Below are 16663 nucleotides of genomic sequence, written 5' to 3' on the forward strand. Positions count from 1 at the left end.
GACCTTTCTACACTGCCCTTACTTAAAAGAGATTTGATGGGTGTTGAAAGTTTTTTCAGTTGGTTATAAATTAAATTAAAGATGCCAAGAAATTATATTCTTGGTTTATCCTTTATCCAAGTGTAAGCAAACAAAGTTTGTGCATGAAGTATTTTCACGACTAAGCAACTTGTATATAGAGGCTAATGACTTCACATTAATTGCCTTACCTTGATTACCCTGAATGGACCTGTGATTTCAGTTGGGATTTCTCCATGACTGCAGGTCGTGAAGAGGCCATCTATTCCTGTCTTGAGCCTTTCTTCTCCATTTACTTCCAACTTTCTTGATTGTTGGGTCTTCCCACCTTAAGGCCATTCTTCCAGATTTCCTTTTATTATCTCTCAAATACTAATTTGTTACTCTGACTGTCTCATCTGTTGTCTCTCATTCTGGTGGTTTTGGCTTATGTCATCTGCTGTTGTAGATTGCCGTTATTACATCTTTGAGTCCAGACGTCTTCCTGATTTCTGTGTGTCTTACATGGTCTATTTTATTTATATTGCACATACTTCTTTCTATTACACGTTGAGTTGTTATTAAGCTTTGTTCTTCTTTTAAAGTTGTGTTCCATGTTTCACTGCCATAAGTTAATGCTAGTAGGATGTGACTATTGAAAAGATAGGCTCTTATTTCTATTTCTACGTTTTGGTTGGTAATTGTTGATTTTATTTTGTTGAAGGCCATCCAAGCAGCTCTTTTTCTCCTTACTATTTCATTTGATATATCATTATTCATTTTTATGGATTGTTTGAAGTAGATGTAATCTTCAACTTTTTTGATGGTGTGAGATTCTAGAGTGATTGTATAATCTTTACAGTATTCGTTTTTCATCCATCTTGTTTTGTCCAGATGTATTTCCAATCTAATTTTTTGGCAGTTTTGACTTATGTCATTCAGCATTGATTCTAAGAGTTCAGGGGAGTGAGCTATTAATACTACATCATCTGCGAATAATAGAATATTTAACATTTCATCATCAATATTTATTCCACCTTTCATGGCAATTTTTCGAATGATGTTGTCCAGAGTAGATGTGAAGAGATTAGGTGATAAGACATCGCCCTGATATACTCCTCTACTTAATTTTAATCAGGTGATTGAAAAGAGTGATATTTGTTGTGTCTTCTTTGTAAATATCTTTTATGAGCTGTTGGATATATGCTATTTCTACTTCTTGTTCTATTAAAGCTTGGAATACCGCGTTATGTTCACCAGTGTTAAATGCATTTTTAAAATCCATAAAAAGAAAACAAAGTGGCATCTTGTATTCTCTGCATCTTTCTGTTAGTTGAGTAATAGTTTGAATGTGATTTGTTGTCGAAAAGCCTTTTTAAAACCAGGCTGTTCTTTGCGGCTATTTTCATTTAGGATGACTCTGGCAAATATTTTATATGTTTGTAATAGTAGACAGATGGATCTGTAATTACTGATGTCTTCTTTATTACCTTTTTTATGCAGAATTATGGTCTTTGATGTTTTCCATTCAGTAGATGCTTTCCTTAATTATATGTATCGAGTAAATCTTTCTGCTAGAGCTTTGAAGAGTACTTGTCCACCCATTTTTAATTCATCAAATTTTATACTGTCAATTCCTAGTGATCGGTCAGTTTTCGTATGGTGGTAGCCATTTTTACTTCTTCAGGTAGGACAGATGGTATTTCCAAATTTTCATCTAGTACTGGAGCTGTGACTACTTGTTTAGATGAATAAAGGTTCTCATAAAACGATTTTGTTAAATCTTTGTCGATGTCATTTTTTAATTTCCAGTCAGTTTCTTCCAAATTTTTTCTAAATTCTTCAGAATTTATCTATTTTGAGCGTTTTTTATGGTTGAACTGTGATCGTATGAGTTCTTCATTTTTTCTATGTATTTTGAGGGTGGCTCTTATTGGACAGTGGTCTGAATGAATATCACACTGGGTTTTTCCAATGACTTCAACGTTTTTTACTGTATTCTTTTGCAATTGTTAGAATGAAATCACTTTTTTTTTTTGTTTCTCCATTTGGATATTGCCAAGTCCATCTTTTTTCAGTTCTTTTTTTTTTTAAAAAAAACTATTCATAATGTAAAGCCTTTCTGCTTCCACAAATTCTGTTAGGAGTTTGCCTCATTGATCCCCCCCCCCCTCCATGATCCAATGTCCTGTACTGATCATTGCATCGAAATCCCCCCCCCCCCACACACACACACTATTGTAATGTTTTCTTCTGTAATGTTTCTCATAAGTGTTCATAGAAGTTTTCTACTTCTTCTTTCTTAGCTGTTGAAGTAGGTGTATAGACTACTTCAGCAATCCCTCGATTAATGCGTTCTTTAAAACAGGCACATTAATCGAATATAATAACCTATGGGAAAAAGTATAATTTGTTCCTCAAATTTCTTTTTTGACTTAATTTTTTTTTTTATAAAAGAATTAGGGTATATTTCAGGGCCTAGTTAAAGGAAAACCATGAAGCTGTAAGACAATAAAATATATTTAGAATATAAATTTATTATTCTACTTCTTAACAAAGAATTGAGCTAATGTAGTTTGGCAGGTATTCTGTTTCTTTTTTTCATACAGACTGACGGTAATGTCTTATTGCCTCTTCTGCAAATTTTACTGCTTCTCCCTTTATCAGGGTCAGCCGCTAAGCATTGCTGCTTAAAATCTTCGATTGTACAAAAAATATTTTTAAATTGTTTCTATGAAATCTCTTTGGGCTTGTTAGTGATAAAATTTTCTTCATATTCTTCAGGATTTTCCTGCTGTGCATCTAAATTTAGCAGGTCGGAATCGCTCAGTTTCTCAGATGAGATTTAATTGACTTAGATTCATTTGAAAAGGCTCTAAAATCATTTGCACCATGTGGAAGAATGTGCTTCCAAATGGCTCGCATATTGGTAGCAGTAATTTCATTCGACTTTATAACTATGCTGAGATTTCTCTGATTTGGCCAGGAATGTCTTGGAAGGCAATCGCTTCCAAATAAAGGCCGGTTTCATCAACATTAAATATTTGTTGGTCACAGTGGCCTCCTTGCACAATTTTCTTCAAAATCTCTGGATAATTTTCGGTCACCTCCTTATCTGCCCTTGCAGCTTCACCTGTGATTAGAACATTATGTAAGCTATTTCTCTTTTTAAAACGCTCAGCACTAGCATGGAATTCTTCTTCTTTTTCATCACTGATAGCCCTTTCTTTCAAGGTTGCAAAGAGACTTAATGCTTTTATAATAAGGTTAGTGGTACTAGCGGGATCAGCTTTTGGTTACAATCTATGATCCATGTAGAAAGAAGTCTCTCTAATTCAATCATTATAATATTTTGATTTCGAATGCGTGCATCATGAACTTGAAGCAGCCTTACCTTTCTCTTTGTATTCTGCAGCTTTGCTTAAAATTACTCTTATGGTTGATTCACCCATTTTGTGTTTTCGTGTCCTATTTTTGCTCTGGACTCGCCTTGTTCATTTTTATTTATTATTTCAAGTTATTCTTCCAATGAGATTACTTCTCGAATCATTTTCACACTTCCACTTTTTTGCTCATTAATTCTTTTACTCTTGATGAAAGGTTGGGGAAAATACTTAAAAATAATAATTTAAAAAAAATGTAAGGAAAACAATTGCAAAGGAGGCACGAGATATGATCATCAAAATGCTATGTAATTAGCAGATGACATACATTTTGGCAGTAAATTTGGAACATAGTGTACATGAAATAGTGTAGTATGCCATTAAAAAATAATTTTGTAAAATGTTTTAAATTGGTAGCTAAATTATTTCATCCTGGGAATGATTTTTTTAAAATAGTCAGCCATGAAAACAGTATAGACAGAAAATTTTTAAAATCCATAACATTTATTTTTAAGATACACATAGGCACTAATTGAATTTGGGTATAGGAAAAAAATGATGCACTAATCAGAGGTGCATTAATTGAAGGATTGCTGTATTATTTTTATTGTTATTGATTCTCCTATTTTTAATTTTACTGTTCCTATTCGTTCAGAGTGGATTGGGCAAGAAATAATATTTTTAGTCAGCTTTTCGTTTATGATGAAGCCAGCTCCTCCAATCCTTGTAGTGTTATCTGAAACTCTCAGAGCTTCTTTGGATTTCACAAATAGCAAGGACATCAAACTTTACATTTTGCAGTTCTCGAAACAGGAACTCAATATGGGAGTCTGAAGACAGAGTTCTAGTGTTGAAAGAACAAATAAATAGTGTCGAATTTTCAGATGGTGGTCTACCTTCCTCTGCAAGTTTCTTAGCCCCCCCACCCCACCCCCTGCTCTTGCAGTGGGGTTGCTTAGTTTAAGAAGCAGGGCTTCTTAAACCTTTTCACTCGCAACCTTTTTTTGTCCGATGCATTTTTACGTGACTATGGGTATATAGGTATATAAAATAAGTATACAAATCAAACATTGACTGATAATAAATCAGAGAAATTTATTTTAAAACAATTCTTTGGTATACATATAATTTTACCATTTATTAAAGATGAAAGTAAATTTGCATACTAATAAGATGGATGTGCTTGTTTATTTTTACATAAAGAATTAAATCTTGGTTGGATATTTGATACTCCAGGATATAGAGCATCCTCAACATTTTTCAGAGTTGATCGATATTTTGATTTTATGATTTTCAACGCTGAGAATGCCGCTTCACATAAATACGTAGTACAAAATGGCAAAAGTATGTTTAGGGCCATTTCAGAAATTGTTGGATATTCTGTCCTAATCCCAAGCCAAAATCCATTTAACGATTTTTTAGGAAACTTAAGTTTTAAACCTATGTCACTTGATAACTCGGCAAATTCTTCTAGAACTTTTAAATGGCAGATGATTGACGTTCATAAACCATACTCAATTGATTTCAATTGAGTATGGTTTATGAACCCAACTTGGTTTTTTAGAATCAAAATTTGAAGGGAAGTAATTCTGATACTGTCTCTCCAGGCACTTCAGATGATCAATTATAACTCTTACGATTAAATCTTTGGGAAGGTTATTTTCAATTATAAAATCGTCTGTGGCTGCAAACATTTCTAAAGAACCATTTTCCACCCTATTCTTCCATATGTTAACTTTTTTTAGTAAAACTTTCAATTTTATCTTTTAACATAAATATGTTACATTTTTTCCTTGAAGCGACATGTTTAAATCATTGAGTTTTTGGAAAATATCCAACAAATAACACAGTTTTGAAAGCCATAAGTCATTATAAAAAATTAACAAAATCGGATTTCTGCTCAGTCAAAATATAACTTCACCTTTGAGTTTCAATAATCTGTTTAAACTTTGTCCTCTTGAGAGCCACATTACCTCTGCATATAGTAATAAGCTTTTGTAATTGGAGTCCATATCACGTCCAAATGACTGTTAATGTCACTGCTTTTAATGAAGTTAATCATTTTGATGGCATCGCGAAACACAACATCTAACTCTGGTGATTTTTTTTTTTTTTTTTTTGGTTACTAGTTCCTCCCAATGGATCATGCAGTGAGTAAAAGTGATATGTTCATTGTCACCAGCTTTAACTTTTGCTACAAATCCAACATTCTCTTCCATCATTGCTCCAGCACCATCTGTACAGATGAAATGCAATTTTTCCACCCTAAACCTTCATTTGTGAAAAATTCATTGACTTTAAGATATGTATCTTCCACTTTTGTGCGCTCTTCCAAAGGGCGACAAAACAACAATTCCTCATGTGTGCTTCCTTCATAAACATCTCTTGCATAAAGTAACTGTGCCATGTTAGAAATATCAGTTGTTTCATCTAACTGAATTGCAAACTTTGGGCTAACCTTAAGCCTGGCAATAAGCCGCTGGAATTCGTCATTACTAATTTCAGAAATTCTTATGGAAACAGTATCATTTGATAAAGCATGGGGATGAAATTTTACGAATTTCATCCTCATGCTTTTTCCCATGAACTATTTCTGACATTTTAATAGCAGCAGGTAACATGAGATCTTCGCCTATCACATAGAACTTCTTAGTTTTCATAATTAAATGTTTCGTAAGATGCAAGTAAATACTTTTCAATGACAGTAACAAATTTCTCGAAACATTGTTTTTCTTTATTTGAAGATTTTAAAAGTAGTTCAAAATATTCCTTTGGTTTATTGCAGTACACTGCATGCTTGGTATTAAGATGTTGTTTAAGTTTAGTTTCATGCTCTCCGCATCCAAAACTTCATTACAAATTAAGCAAAGATGTATTTCTGCACCATCATGATTATTAGAAGTAAATCCATATTGCAAACATGATTCGACATATTTTCTTTTTCTTGTCAATTTAGATGTACTACAGCTTGGTAGAGAAGACTCTGCCATATTGTCATCAGTATTTTTATTCTTCTATCTAAATTTAGCCACTTATCCATAACTGAAAAATTTTTTTTTTTCAGTTATGACGGTAGGAAAATATTAAAAGTCTTTATTTTCTGTAATTAAACTGTTATGTTTCCGTAAGAGCAGAAAACTTTGTATGTACAATAAGAACACTTCAATTCATAACATACAATAGTCTCAAATCTGAGCCGAGTGTCAGCGTTAGTTTGTGTTGTGTGGCATGAAGGCATGTGCAGTGCAAAGTGCACATGTTGTGTTCAGAACTGTGCCAGTGAAGTTACACATTGCAACATGGGTAAGAGCTGACAGAAACACCTCGGATTCATAAAGCGTTTGATTTTGAATTAATTTTTGGTTGTTGCGCATTCAGAAACCTTTTACTGTTGCCAATTTTTCACGACCCCCCCCCCCCCACATTCAGTTATGTTACCCCATTTGAGGTCACAACCCACAGTTTAAGAAGCTTTGGTCTACAGCACTTCTCCTGACCATGGTTCTGAAGTGCACCTTTGATCCACAGCTCCTTATTCATTATTCAGAGCGGCTCGTTTGGACTTCCCTCACTTGCCACCTGAGAGGTGCAGTTGGTAGGGGTGAGGTCCCCTTCACCAGTTTTGACCTTTATTGGGGGTATCATCAAAGTTTTACCACTTGGTTATAAATTAAATTAAAGATGCTAAGAAATTATATTCTTGGTTTATCCTTTATCCAAGCATAAGCCAAGAAAGTATGCGCATGAATTATTTTCACAACTACTTGTATATGGGAAATATAACTTCTGCATTACTTCAACCTTGGTATCACTTCTGGGTCTGGCTCCCACTGATGAAACTTCAATAAAAGTCAAAACCGGTCTGGGTAGTGGCCCTCCCATAATGCTTAGCATTATACACACCCAAAGGAATGTGTGCTTTGCAATACGGGATACTACGGCAATTAATGTGAAGTCATTAGCCTCTATATACAAGTAGGTTAGTTGTGAAAATACTTCATGTGCAAACTTTGTTTGCTTACACTTGGATAAAGGATAAATCAAGAATAATTTCTTTTTCTTCATGCTTACACAGTTATCAGAATACATTATGAAAACTTAAATATAAAGAGCTAATAAGCTTCATTTCGGCGATATAAACATTATTTAAATTAAGGGGATATTAAATCCCACATTGTTTTAAAACCAAATAAGAAACTCAAAGATTGGAATCAGAGAGTTTCATTCCGAATATAGTAAACTATAAAGTATCGGCGACCACTAGTGTGAGCTAATGCAAGTGACCCTAGTACGTAGTACAATACCGGAGAACTCGCAGCAAAGTCGGTAAAGTTCTGATCGCTATTCTTAGATATTTTCCATAATGTAAAAACACATTTCCTAGGAAATGTATGCTGTTATTACATTATGGTGGGAGGTCACTACCCAGACCGGTTTGAGCCTTTTTTCGAGGCTTCATCAGTGAGTAGCTAGACCAATTAATACCAAAGTGTATAGCGAAAAGAACTTATATACTCTGCTATACGAGTTTCCAAACAGGTGCAACCATTAAGTTACTTAAATATAAAGAGCTAATAAGCTTCATTTCGGCGATATAAACATTATTTAAATTAAGGGGATATTAAATCCCACATTGTTTTAAAACCAAATAAGAAACTCAAAGATTGGAATCAGAGAGTTTCATGCCGAATATAGTAAACTATAAAGTATCGGCGACCACTAGTGTGAGCTAATGCAAGTGACCCTAGTACGTAGTACAATACCGGAGAACTCGCAGCAAAGTCGGTAAAGTTCTGATCGCTATTCTTAGATATTTTCCATAATGTAAAAACACATTTCCTAGGAAATGTATGCTGTTATTACATTATGGTGGGAGGCCACTACCCAGACCGGTTTAAAAAAAAAAAAAAACATTATGAAAAATTATGGAGACAACTACTGTGTTAGAGCAAAACTTTAGTTTAATATAAACCAAAATGAACACTCGATGTTTCAACCTTCATATCAAGGTCAAGGTCATCTGGACATACACATATATATATATATATAAAGAAACAAGCTACTTAAACAAACTATGTAGATTGTAGTGCAGCTTGTTTCTTTGTATATATGTGTATGCTCCAGATGATGACCCTGATACGAGGGTCGAAATTGGTTTTGGTTTATATTAAACTAAAGTTTTGCTCTAACATGGTAGTTGTCTCCATAATTTTTCATAATGTAATATACCGTATTTTACGGATGATAAGACGCACCCCAAATTTATGAGACGATTTTTAGAAAAAAATATTTTATTATATAAAGATATTTACAAATTCTTACTTAATTTTTATTTATTGTTACAATCATTTATATTAGCAATATTCAGTTCATCTTCACTCTCGGTACTATCACTGTACCGAGACTTTTGTCTGAACTATTGTTGTCACTCCTTCAAAAACTGTGTCATCTTCGGTACCATCCATCGCATTACTTATTCCCTCATTTCTTAAATGACTTTATAATCGTCTCTTCTTTCACAGCTTCCCATGAATTTTTCACCCAGGTACATGCTTCTGAAATTGTTGGCCGTTTCATACTTCCTGTTGCTGTAACATCGTGATTTGGTTTTGCTATCCATTTGTTCCACTCTTCCCACATAAAATTTTTGAATGGTTTATTAATAGATCCATCCAAGGGGTTTAATTGACTTGTAAGGTCTCCAGGAATGACAGCTAATTCTTTATTCATTTCTTTTAGAAGCTTCTTGGTTGATTCTGTTTTATGCGTTCTGAATTGATCCCACACTAACATCGCAGGCTTTTTAAACAACGCACCTGGACGTTTTGCCCATATCCTTTGTATATATAATTTCATTCCTGTTTCGTCTATCCAGCCTTTAATGTGAACGTGGATAATAATGCCACAAGGAATTTCATCTCTCGGTAATGTTTTTGTCTTGAAGATTAACATGGGGGGGGGGTTGTTCCGTCCGTGCAACAAGCTAAAACTACAGTGAAGTGAGTTTTTTCGTGACTTGTTGTTTTGATCACTATTGATTTGGTGCCTTTTGAATCTACCATCGGATTTGAAGGAACATCAAAAGTTAGAGGCACTTCATCCATGTTTGCAATTTGATTAAGCTCAAAGTTAAATTTCTCTCTCTCTGATATGACAAATCTATGGAATTCTATAATTTTAGCTTCATAGTCGGCCGTCATTTTTTGGGCTAGAGTGGTTTTTGTATGCATGCATAACCCATGTCTTTTCATAAATCTAAAGCACCAAGATGGTGATCCGGTAAAATCTAAAATTCCATTAGCAGTTGCCCATCGTTTTACTTCAAAAATTATCATTTTCGCAGAAACAGATATTCCCATGTTTCGATGATTTATTACCCAATTTTTCATTTGTACTTCTAATTCTGGCCATTTTTCTAGGTGCGAACGGAATGTTTTCTTGTGTTTACATAGCAGTTTAATTGTTCCTCTTGTTTTCTCCATTCGCGAACCATTTTTTCTGTTGGTAGTGGACCAAAATGTCTTTCTGCCTCTGTTTCCGTATTGTTTTGCATAATTTATCACATTTTATTTATAACTCACATTATATGAAAGTCTTTTTTGTTTTACACTCATTTTTTCTAATTTTAAGATAAAAATTTTAACAACTTATAAAATATAATTCAAATGAACCATACAAAAGCACATATGTTTACACGCTAATGACTATTGATGCTCTAAATCGACGATTCACCCAAATGCAGCGAGATAACTTAGGTACCTATCTTCAGTGGCGTACTTACTAATTTTATTAACATATTGCACCAGTAATTGAACTTTGCTAACAGCTTCGGTACAGTGTAAAGATTCGTATTTTAATGTTAACTTCGGACCATAAGCTGGCACCCCAATTTTAAGTCAATTTTTCTATGTAAAAAGGTGTGTCTTATGGTTTGAAAAATACGGTAATTTCTTGGCATCTTTAATTTATGATCTGATGGGATTATCCCCTTCATGGGAAATATTATTACATAATTTTTTATTCTGGACCTTTACTTAACTAACTCTCCTTCCAAAACATACTAGATATTTGCTTTTTTTCTTTGCAGTTCTGACTATAATCTTCTACAGATGATCTACTTCTTGCCAATCACTGCCTCATATACTTTGACATCCATCTGAGTTCTGGTTTTCTCAGAAAGTTCCTTTTTTATTGCAAGATAAAAATTCAGTATATAGTCAGTGGCTTAATTAGCTTCTTATTCAGCCTATACTACAGTCAGAAACAAGTGAAGAAATCGTCAAATCCAATGTAGATGTTGTATTTGTTGATAATTTCTTCACATGTTTAAAAGCCAAATGCAATAAGTTTGTCTCATGCTACCTTGCTAATGCTGTTTGGCATAATTTCTATCCTTCTCAGTTACTGCCTGTTGCACATTCTGAGGTAACTGTAATTTATATTTCGATTGCCAGTTTTTCTCTTAGAAACATAGAAAATATCAACTGCATTCTCAAGTAGAGAAACTGTAGAACAAGTAAATGATTTTATCTACCATCAAGTTCCTGATATATATTCAGAAGTTTCTTTACTTTGAAATTTCTTTACTTGATATGTTTTCCTGAAATCATAATTTTTATGCTTTATTAGCTTTGTTATATTATTTAGCATGCAGATTTAGACTTCCCATTTTATTTATCATAGTGGTTCTTTAAAATTTTGAAAGCAATATTCCATTTTTCAGTGTATATGCTTATGCCAATTGAGTTTTATGAGTTCTTCTTCTTCCATATTTCTGTTATTGGACAATCACTTGTAAAGAAGTGATACTAGCGATAAAATCAAACTCTGGAAATAACCATTGTGAAACCTGATTCCAAACACTGCTTACAACATGTGTGGGACCCATGTGGTCAAAAGTAATTTCAAAGAAACTTCATAGAACCTTCCAGATCCATTTCACAAATATACACAGTCTCTGTTGTAACCTTAACGATGTTCACCTCCTCCATCTCCAACTGCAATATCTTGCCTACTCTTCCTGATATGAATTCCTTAAGTTATTTAGTAATCATGTGCAACCAATGTATAAGCCTTTCTACAAGAATTACTATTCCTGACAGAAACTCAATCGACCTCCTCAAACACTATTCATCTCTACTTTCCCAACTACGTGCTCTTTAATTCCTTTCTCCTCAGAGGTGGGATCTGCACATATGTTCACTTCAGTATATTGTGCCAGAGAGTATCCAACATGGAATCTCCCAATTTTGACCGCCTTTGGCTAAAAATCACCCTACTTCATGCTACCAAATCTTATCAAATCATATGCTATCTTCTCTGTCACTCTCCTAATGTCAACAGCCACTCTGAACTTTTCAATTATCTTTCCTTAAATATTGATTTTCTTCAATCCAACTCTCCAAATAGCGAAGTCATCTTCCTCGGAGACCTCAATATCTACCACAACAACCGCCTGCCTACTTCCAATTGCACAGAACTCCATCAAGCAGGTAGAGAGGCTGAGACTTTCGTAATCACAAATGACACAAATTTTCTAAATGCCTATCAGAATACCAGACAATCCCAACCCCAAACACCTTCAATTTCCTCCTCATCACTGATCCATTTAAGTACTATTGTGAATGTTATCTGCCAGATCTTCCCCCCCCCCCCAATGGAGCAACACACACACACAATCAGTCACATCTTCACATTGTATGACATTACCAGAAAGCCAAGTGGGACAATCTTTGCAGCATTTATGCATCATTTTCTTGGTTAGATTACTGTCTCCAACAAGTTGAGCCAAACTGTTGTACAGAAAGAATCACAAAAACATTTATTCCCTGTTTCTCCTTAAATTCTCATCCTCCATCTAAGCATTGGTTCTCTGCTAGGTGTGCCAAGGCTGTACAAAAGAAGAGTCAGGCATACTGCAACTGGCTTGCATCCAAAACTCCATCTACCTATATAGCTTACACTAATGCGCAGAATAGCTGTAAGAAAATTATTACGAAAACTAATTTTGAGAGAGATAATAAACAGGAAACTTTCATCCTGCCCAAACGGGACCCATGCCTTCTGAGCTCTAGCCAAAGTTATTGGCCATAACTTCTGCCCAACACTACTCCCACCATTATTACAACTAGTGGCACTATTGCACATCATCACTGACAGAAAAGCCAACCTCTTGGCTTGCTACGTATATTTCAATTCTTGCATAGCTGATCATTGCTGTATGTGACCTTTCACCAGAAAGAGATCAGAAAAACTTTGCTCAAAGTGGATACCAAAAAAATTTGGCTTTGATGGCATCCCTCCAATTGTTCTAAAGACATGTACTCCAGAGTTGACTCCTACTTTATGCCACTTATTTATACTTTCTTATTCCACTAGTATCTATCTTGCAGTCTGGAAACTAGCCCACATACAACCTATCATCACTGACAGAAGTGACAAATCTTTACCTTCAAACTATGTCCAATTTTTCTCATCTCGGTTCTTTCTAAAGTTATGGAAAGAACCATCAATAGCCAACTCATACGCAACCTTGAAGACTTATCTAATAAATAACAGTATGGATTCTGTCATTGTCAATCAACAGGGGATCTACTAACCCACGTTATCCATCTCTGGAGAAACACCATTCAAAGGTTCGGCGAATTGCAAATGGTGATATCTATCAACTTTTGACCGAGTTTGGCACAAAGGTCTATTATGAAAACTCCTGTCATTTGGTCTGGACGCTCACCTTGAATGAAGGTGGATGACTTCTTATCTTCTGTCTTTACAACTAATGCTGGGGTCCCACAAGACTCTGTTCTTTTGCTCACCCTCTGCCTTCTATACAGAAACTGTCTACTTCAGCTGACTGCCAATCCAGTACACAGTTTTGCTAATAATAGCACGTTGCACTCCTTTTTGTTTGACAAACCCTCCAAAGCACAAATCACTACAACCTCCAAAACTCTAACCTCTACTACCTTAAATGCAAAACATTCATCAGTGGGGGGTTTGGATAACATTATCAGCTTCAAAGCTAGCAAAACATTATTTTCAAAAAAACCATAAAGAACCCTGTTCTTCCACTTAACAATACTCAAATCTCTATTCAAGATGAGATTTGCCTTCTCAGAATAACTGAGAAGGCATCCTTAAATCTCTCTTGGCACAAACATATCACAAATATTGCTTTCTCTGCATCAAAAAAATACGTTTTCTCTTTCACTCCAGACAATACTTCATCTCCAAAGCTCATAATCCTATGAAAATAACAGATCTGCCTGACAGCTTCCTGAAAATACTGGATTCTATACAGAAAAGAGCAGTTAGATTGATTTATGATCCCTCTCTCACTAATACCCTCCACTCACTTTCACACAGGCGTTCAGTCTCTGCAGACTGCATCTTCTATAAATACTTCTATGACTGCTATTCATCAGAATTGGCCTATAATTCCTCCACCCTCTTGCAAATCTGTCCAAACACATGCAGTAGTTACCAACACCCTCTCATGGTTCAACTCCAAACGCACAGAACAAATTTCTCCTCTTCTTCATTTATCCCTTCCACTACTGCCCTCTGGAACAGTCTTCCACCAAATACATTTCCCAAGGAATGCAACTTAGCTTTCAAGTAAAATGTAAGTTTGTTATTGCCCATTCATGGTACTAGCGTATTATCGGTTGACAATCTCTTGTGGAAGTGGTCTCCATAAAAATTTTTTTAAAAAATGAGTGTTTTTATCTTTCCAGATGTTACTTCCATATTTGAGTAACACATGATTAATTCTGGCTTTTTCTTTTAATTTTTGCAAATTTACATTTGCAAATGGTAATTTTCTGCTCACAAAGATATAGAAACTTGGTGTTCATCTGTTAAATGTTGATTGTTATATCAGGTGCTTTCATTAATATAAATCAGGGAAGCATATTGCAGAAAATAGAATTGCATAGAAAAAATTTTAATGAAGTGCCTAATCCCCAAATTTCATTAAAATCTGAACAGTTCAAATAGTAGCAGTTTTAATACATTGTCATGAAATGAGCTAAGCAAGAACAATTAAAAATCAGTTCGCTAAATTTTTTTAGGAAAAAAAAAGTATCAGTTTGCTGAATTATTTGCGAAAAAATTATGCAACTACTGTGATCTCTCATTTAAATGAATGTATAATGCTAATGCTGTTTAAGAATTGCCATCGACGATCAGAAGATAATTGTTAGATATTTGTTTGAGAGAGAGGCTGGTTTTAAGACTGTTGTTTATCTTTCACAGGTAATGGGTTTAGCTGGTCATCAGAAGCAAATAGTGCTTCTAATCATAAAAGTCGTTCTTTCAATTGTCGTTTCTTGATTAAACCATCTGATGATCCAGAAGCAACTATGGATGAAAAGCAAACAAGAATTTTGCAGTATGAGAACATGCAGATATCTGCTATATTGCTACCACTTCCAGGAGAAAAAACATCTGATGGTGGTGAAATAGATTCAGGTAATTAAAAAAAAAATTATCTTGAAAAATATTAATTTTTTAATGGATAATGTATATATATATATATATGTATATATATGGCCAATATAAAATTACTTGATATGTGCATTTCATGGCAAATTGATTTAACCAGCTGGTGACTTGCCTTAGAAGGAAACATTAATTGAAATTGTGTCTATGATTAAAGAAATTGATTAGTCTTTCCTTCTTTATTTGCATTGTCCATGCATGATTTTCATAATGTTGTTCAATATGCAAGATTTGGTCTACAAAAATTTTACAACACTCAAAATTTGGGTAGAGTGGTGAAGCTGTTTATACTCAACAAGTTGATTGCTATATTGAAATCATCAGAAATTAATTAGTTGGCTATCAGTGTATATGTATAAAAAAAAGAATATCTATGAAAATGAATAAAAAAGAGAATGTGTGTGTGTACTGATATTAACAATGTTGGTCATTTCTTTGATAATAATAATAATAATAAATAAATATAATAAAAAAGGGAGCCTGTGTAGCTCAGTGGCAGTGGCGTTTGCACTCCTCAGTGCTAGACTGACTGATAAAAGGGTGTTGTGAGTTTGATTCTAGTCACAGACTAGAGGAATTTTTTTTTTTTTTTACTATGCCTTTTTTTCGACCAGTTCCTGAGTTATTCAATCTCTGGCATGGATAAGAGGGTTTTCCCCTCCCAAAAACATGGAGTTTTCATCCCATAAACTCAAGAAAATTGACTGTGAAGCCCACCTATGTCTCTTCCAGGTGTATACCAAGTTCCATGTGACTGCCATCTTTCCTACTTTTGTCAAACTGATCATTCGATATAAAAAAGAATACAAGAACATCAATCATATATTTTTCACAACAAATCTGATAAGTCTGGATTAGCACAACATGGAATAGAAGCAGATCACAACATTCTCTGGTCTGAAACACATCTTCTACATAGATAATGGTACAAATTCGAATACCTATTTAAGTAGAGTGCTGAGGCTTTACTGCCTGAACTTGAATCGGAATGACTACCTATCCTTAGCAAAAATATGGGAAAGTTTGATCCGAATAACATCTTAAAGTTGTTTTTTTTTTACTAATTAAGACCAATAATGATATTTATAAAGACATAGGGTCTTAAGAAACCAACTAAATACATCTATCTGATGATCTGTTTATTGTGCTATCATACTAAATATAATTTATAACATTATAAATTATATATATATATATACACACCCTCTGACCAAAAAAGAAACCGAACTTTTCGAAAATAGAAGAAACTAGTAGCGCCACATGTTGTATCTTTTTGTTGTCGAAAGCGACAGCCTTCATTAGTGTTGTGTCAACTGTTTATGACATTTGTTTCATTAGAAGCCGAGTTATAGTGCCAAGAGTGACAGTGTGTTTTAACGAACGGTCGGAAAATGAGTTTCAAACAGAGAGTTGCGATTGACTTTTGTGTTAAACTTGGTAAAAGTTTTACTGAAACGCATCAAATGCTTCATAGAACATACGGTGATGAATGCTTATCCCGTACCCAAGTTTACGAGTGGTTTAAGCGATTTCAAAGTGGTCGTGAGACGCTTGAGGATGACGAAAAGCCGGCTGTCCAAAAACTGAACTAAGCGAGGTTAACATCCAAAAAGTGTGTGATTTTATCAAAGAAAACCAGAAATCGTCTGTGAGATTGATTGAAGATTCCAAAATCAACTATGCAGAACATTTTGACCAAGAGTTTGGGCCTTCGTAAATTGAATTTGCGATTTGCAAAATGTATCGAATTGAACACTGCAAGAACCTCATTAAAACCGCTT

At 34.4% G+C, this 16663-nt stretch overlaps 1 protein-coding gene across 1 annotated transcript in view; it reads left to right on the forward strand.

Moving 5' to 3' along the window:
- LOC150107444 (uncharacterized) overlaps positions 1-16663 on the forward strand; it is a 526289-nt gene that overhangs the window by 286444 nt on the left and 223182 nt on the right. Inside the window, exon 8 of the mRNA XM_090392100.1 lies at positions 14637-14852. Coding sequence (XP_090248226.1) covers positions 14637-14852 — 216 coding nt within the window. The remainder of the gene's footprint in view (positions 1-14636; positions 14853-16663) is intronic.

This window comes from Typopeltis vanoorti, chromosome 4 (genome assembly GCF_054136105.1).
Source record: "Typopeltis vanoorti isolate ZY-2024b chromosome 4, IOZ_Tvanoo_1.0, whole genome shotgun sequence".
Classification (NCBI taxonomy): Eukaryota; Metazoa; Arthropoda; class Arachnida; order Uropygi; family Thelyphonidae; genus Typopeltis; species Typopeltis vanoorti.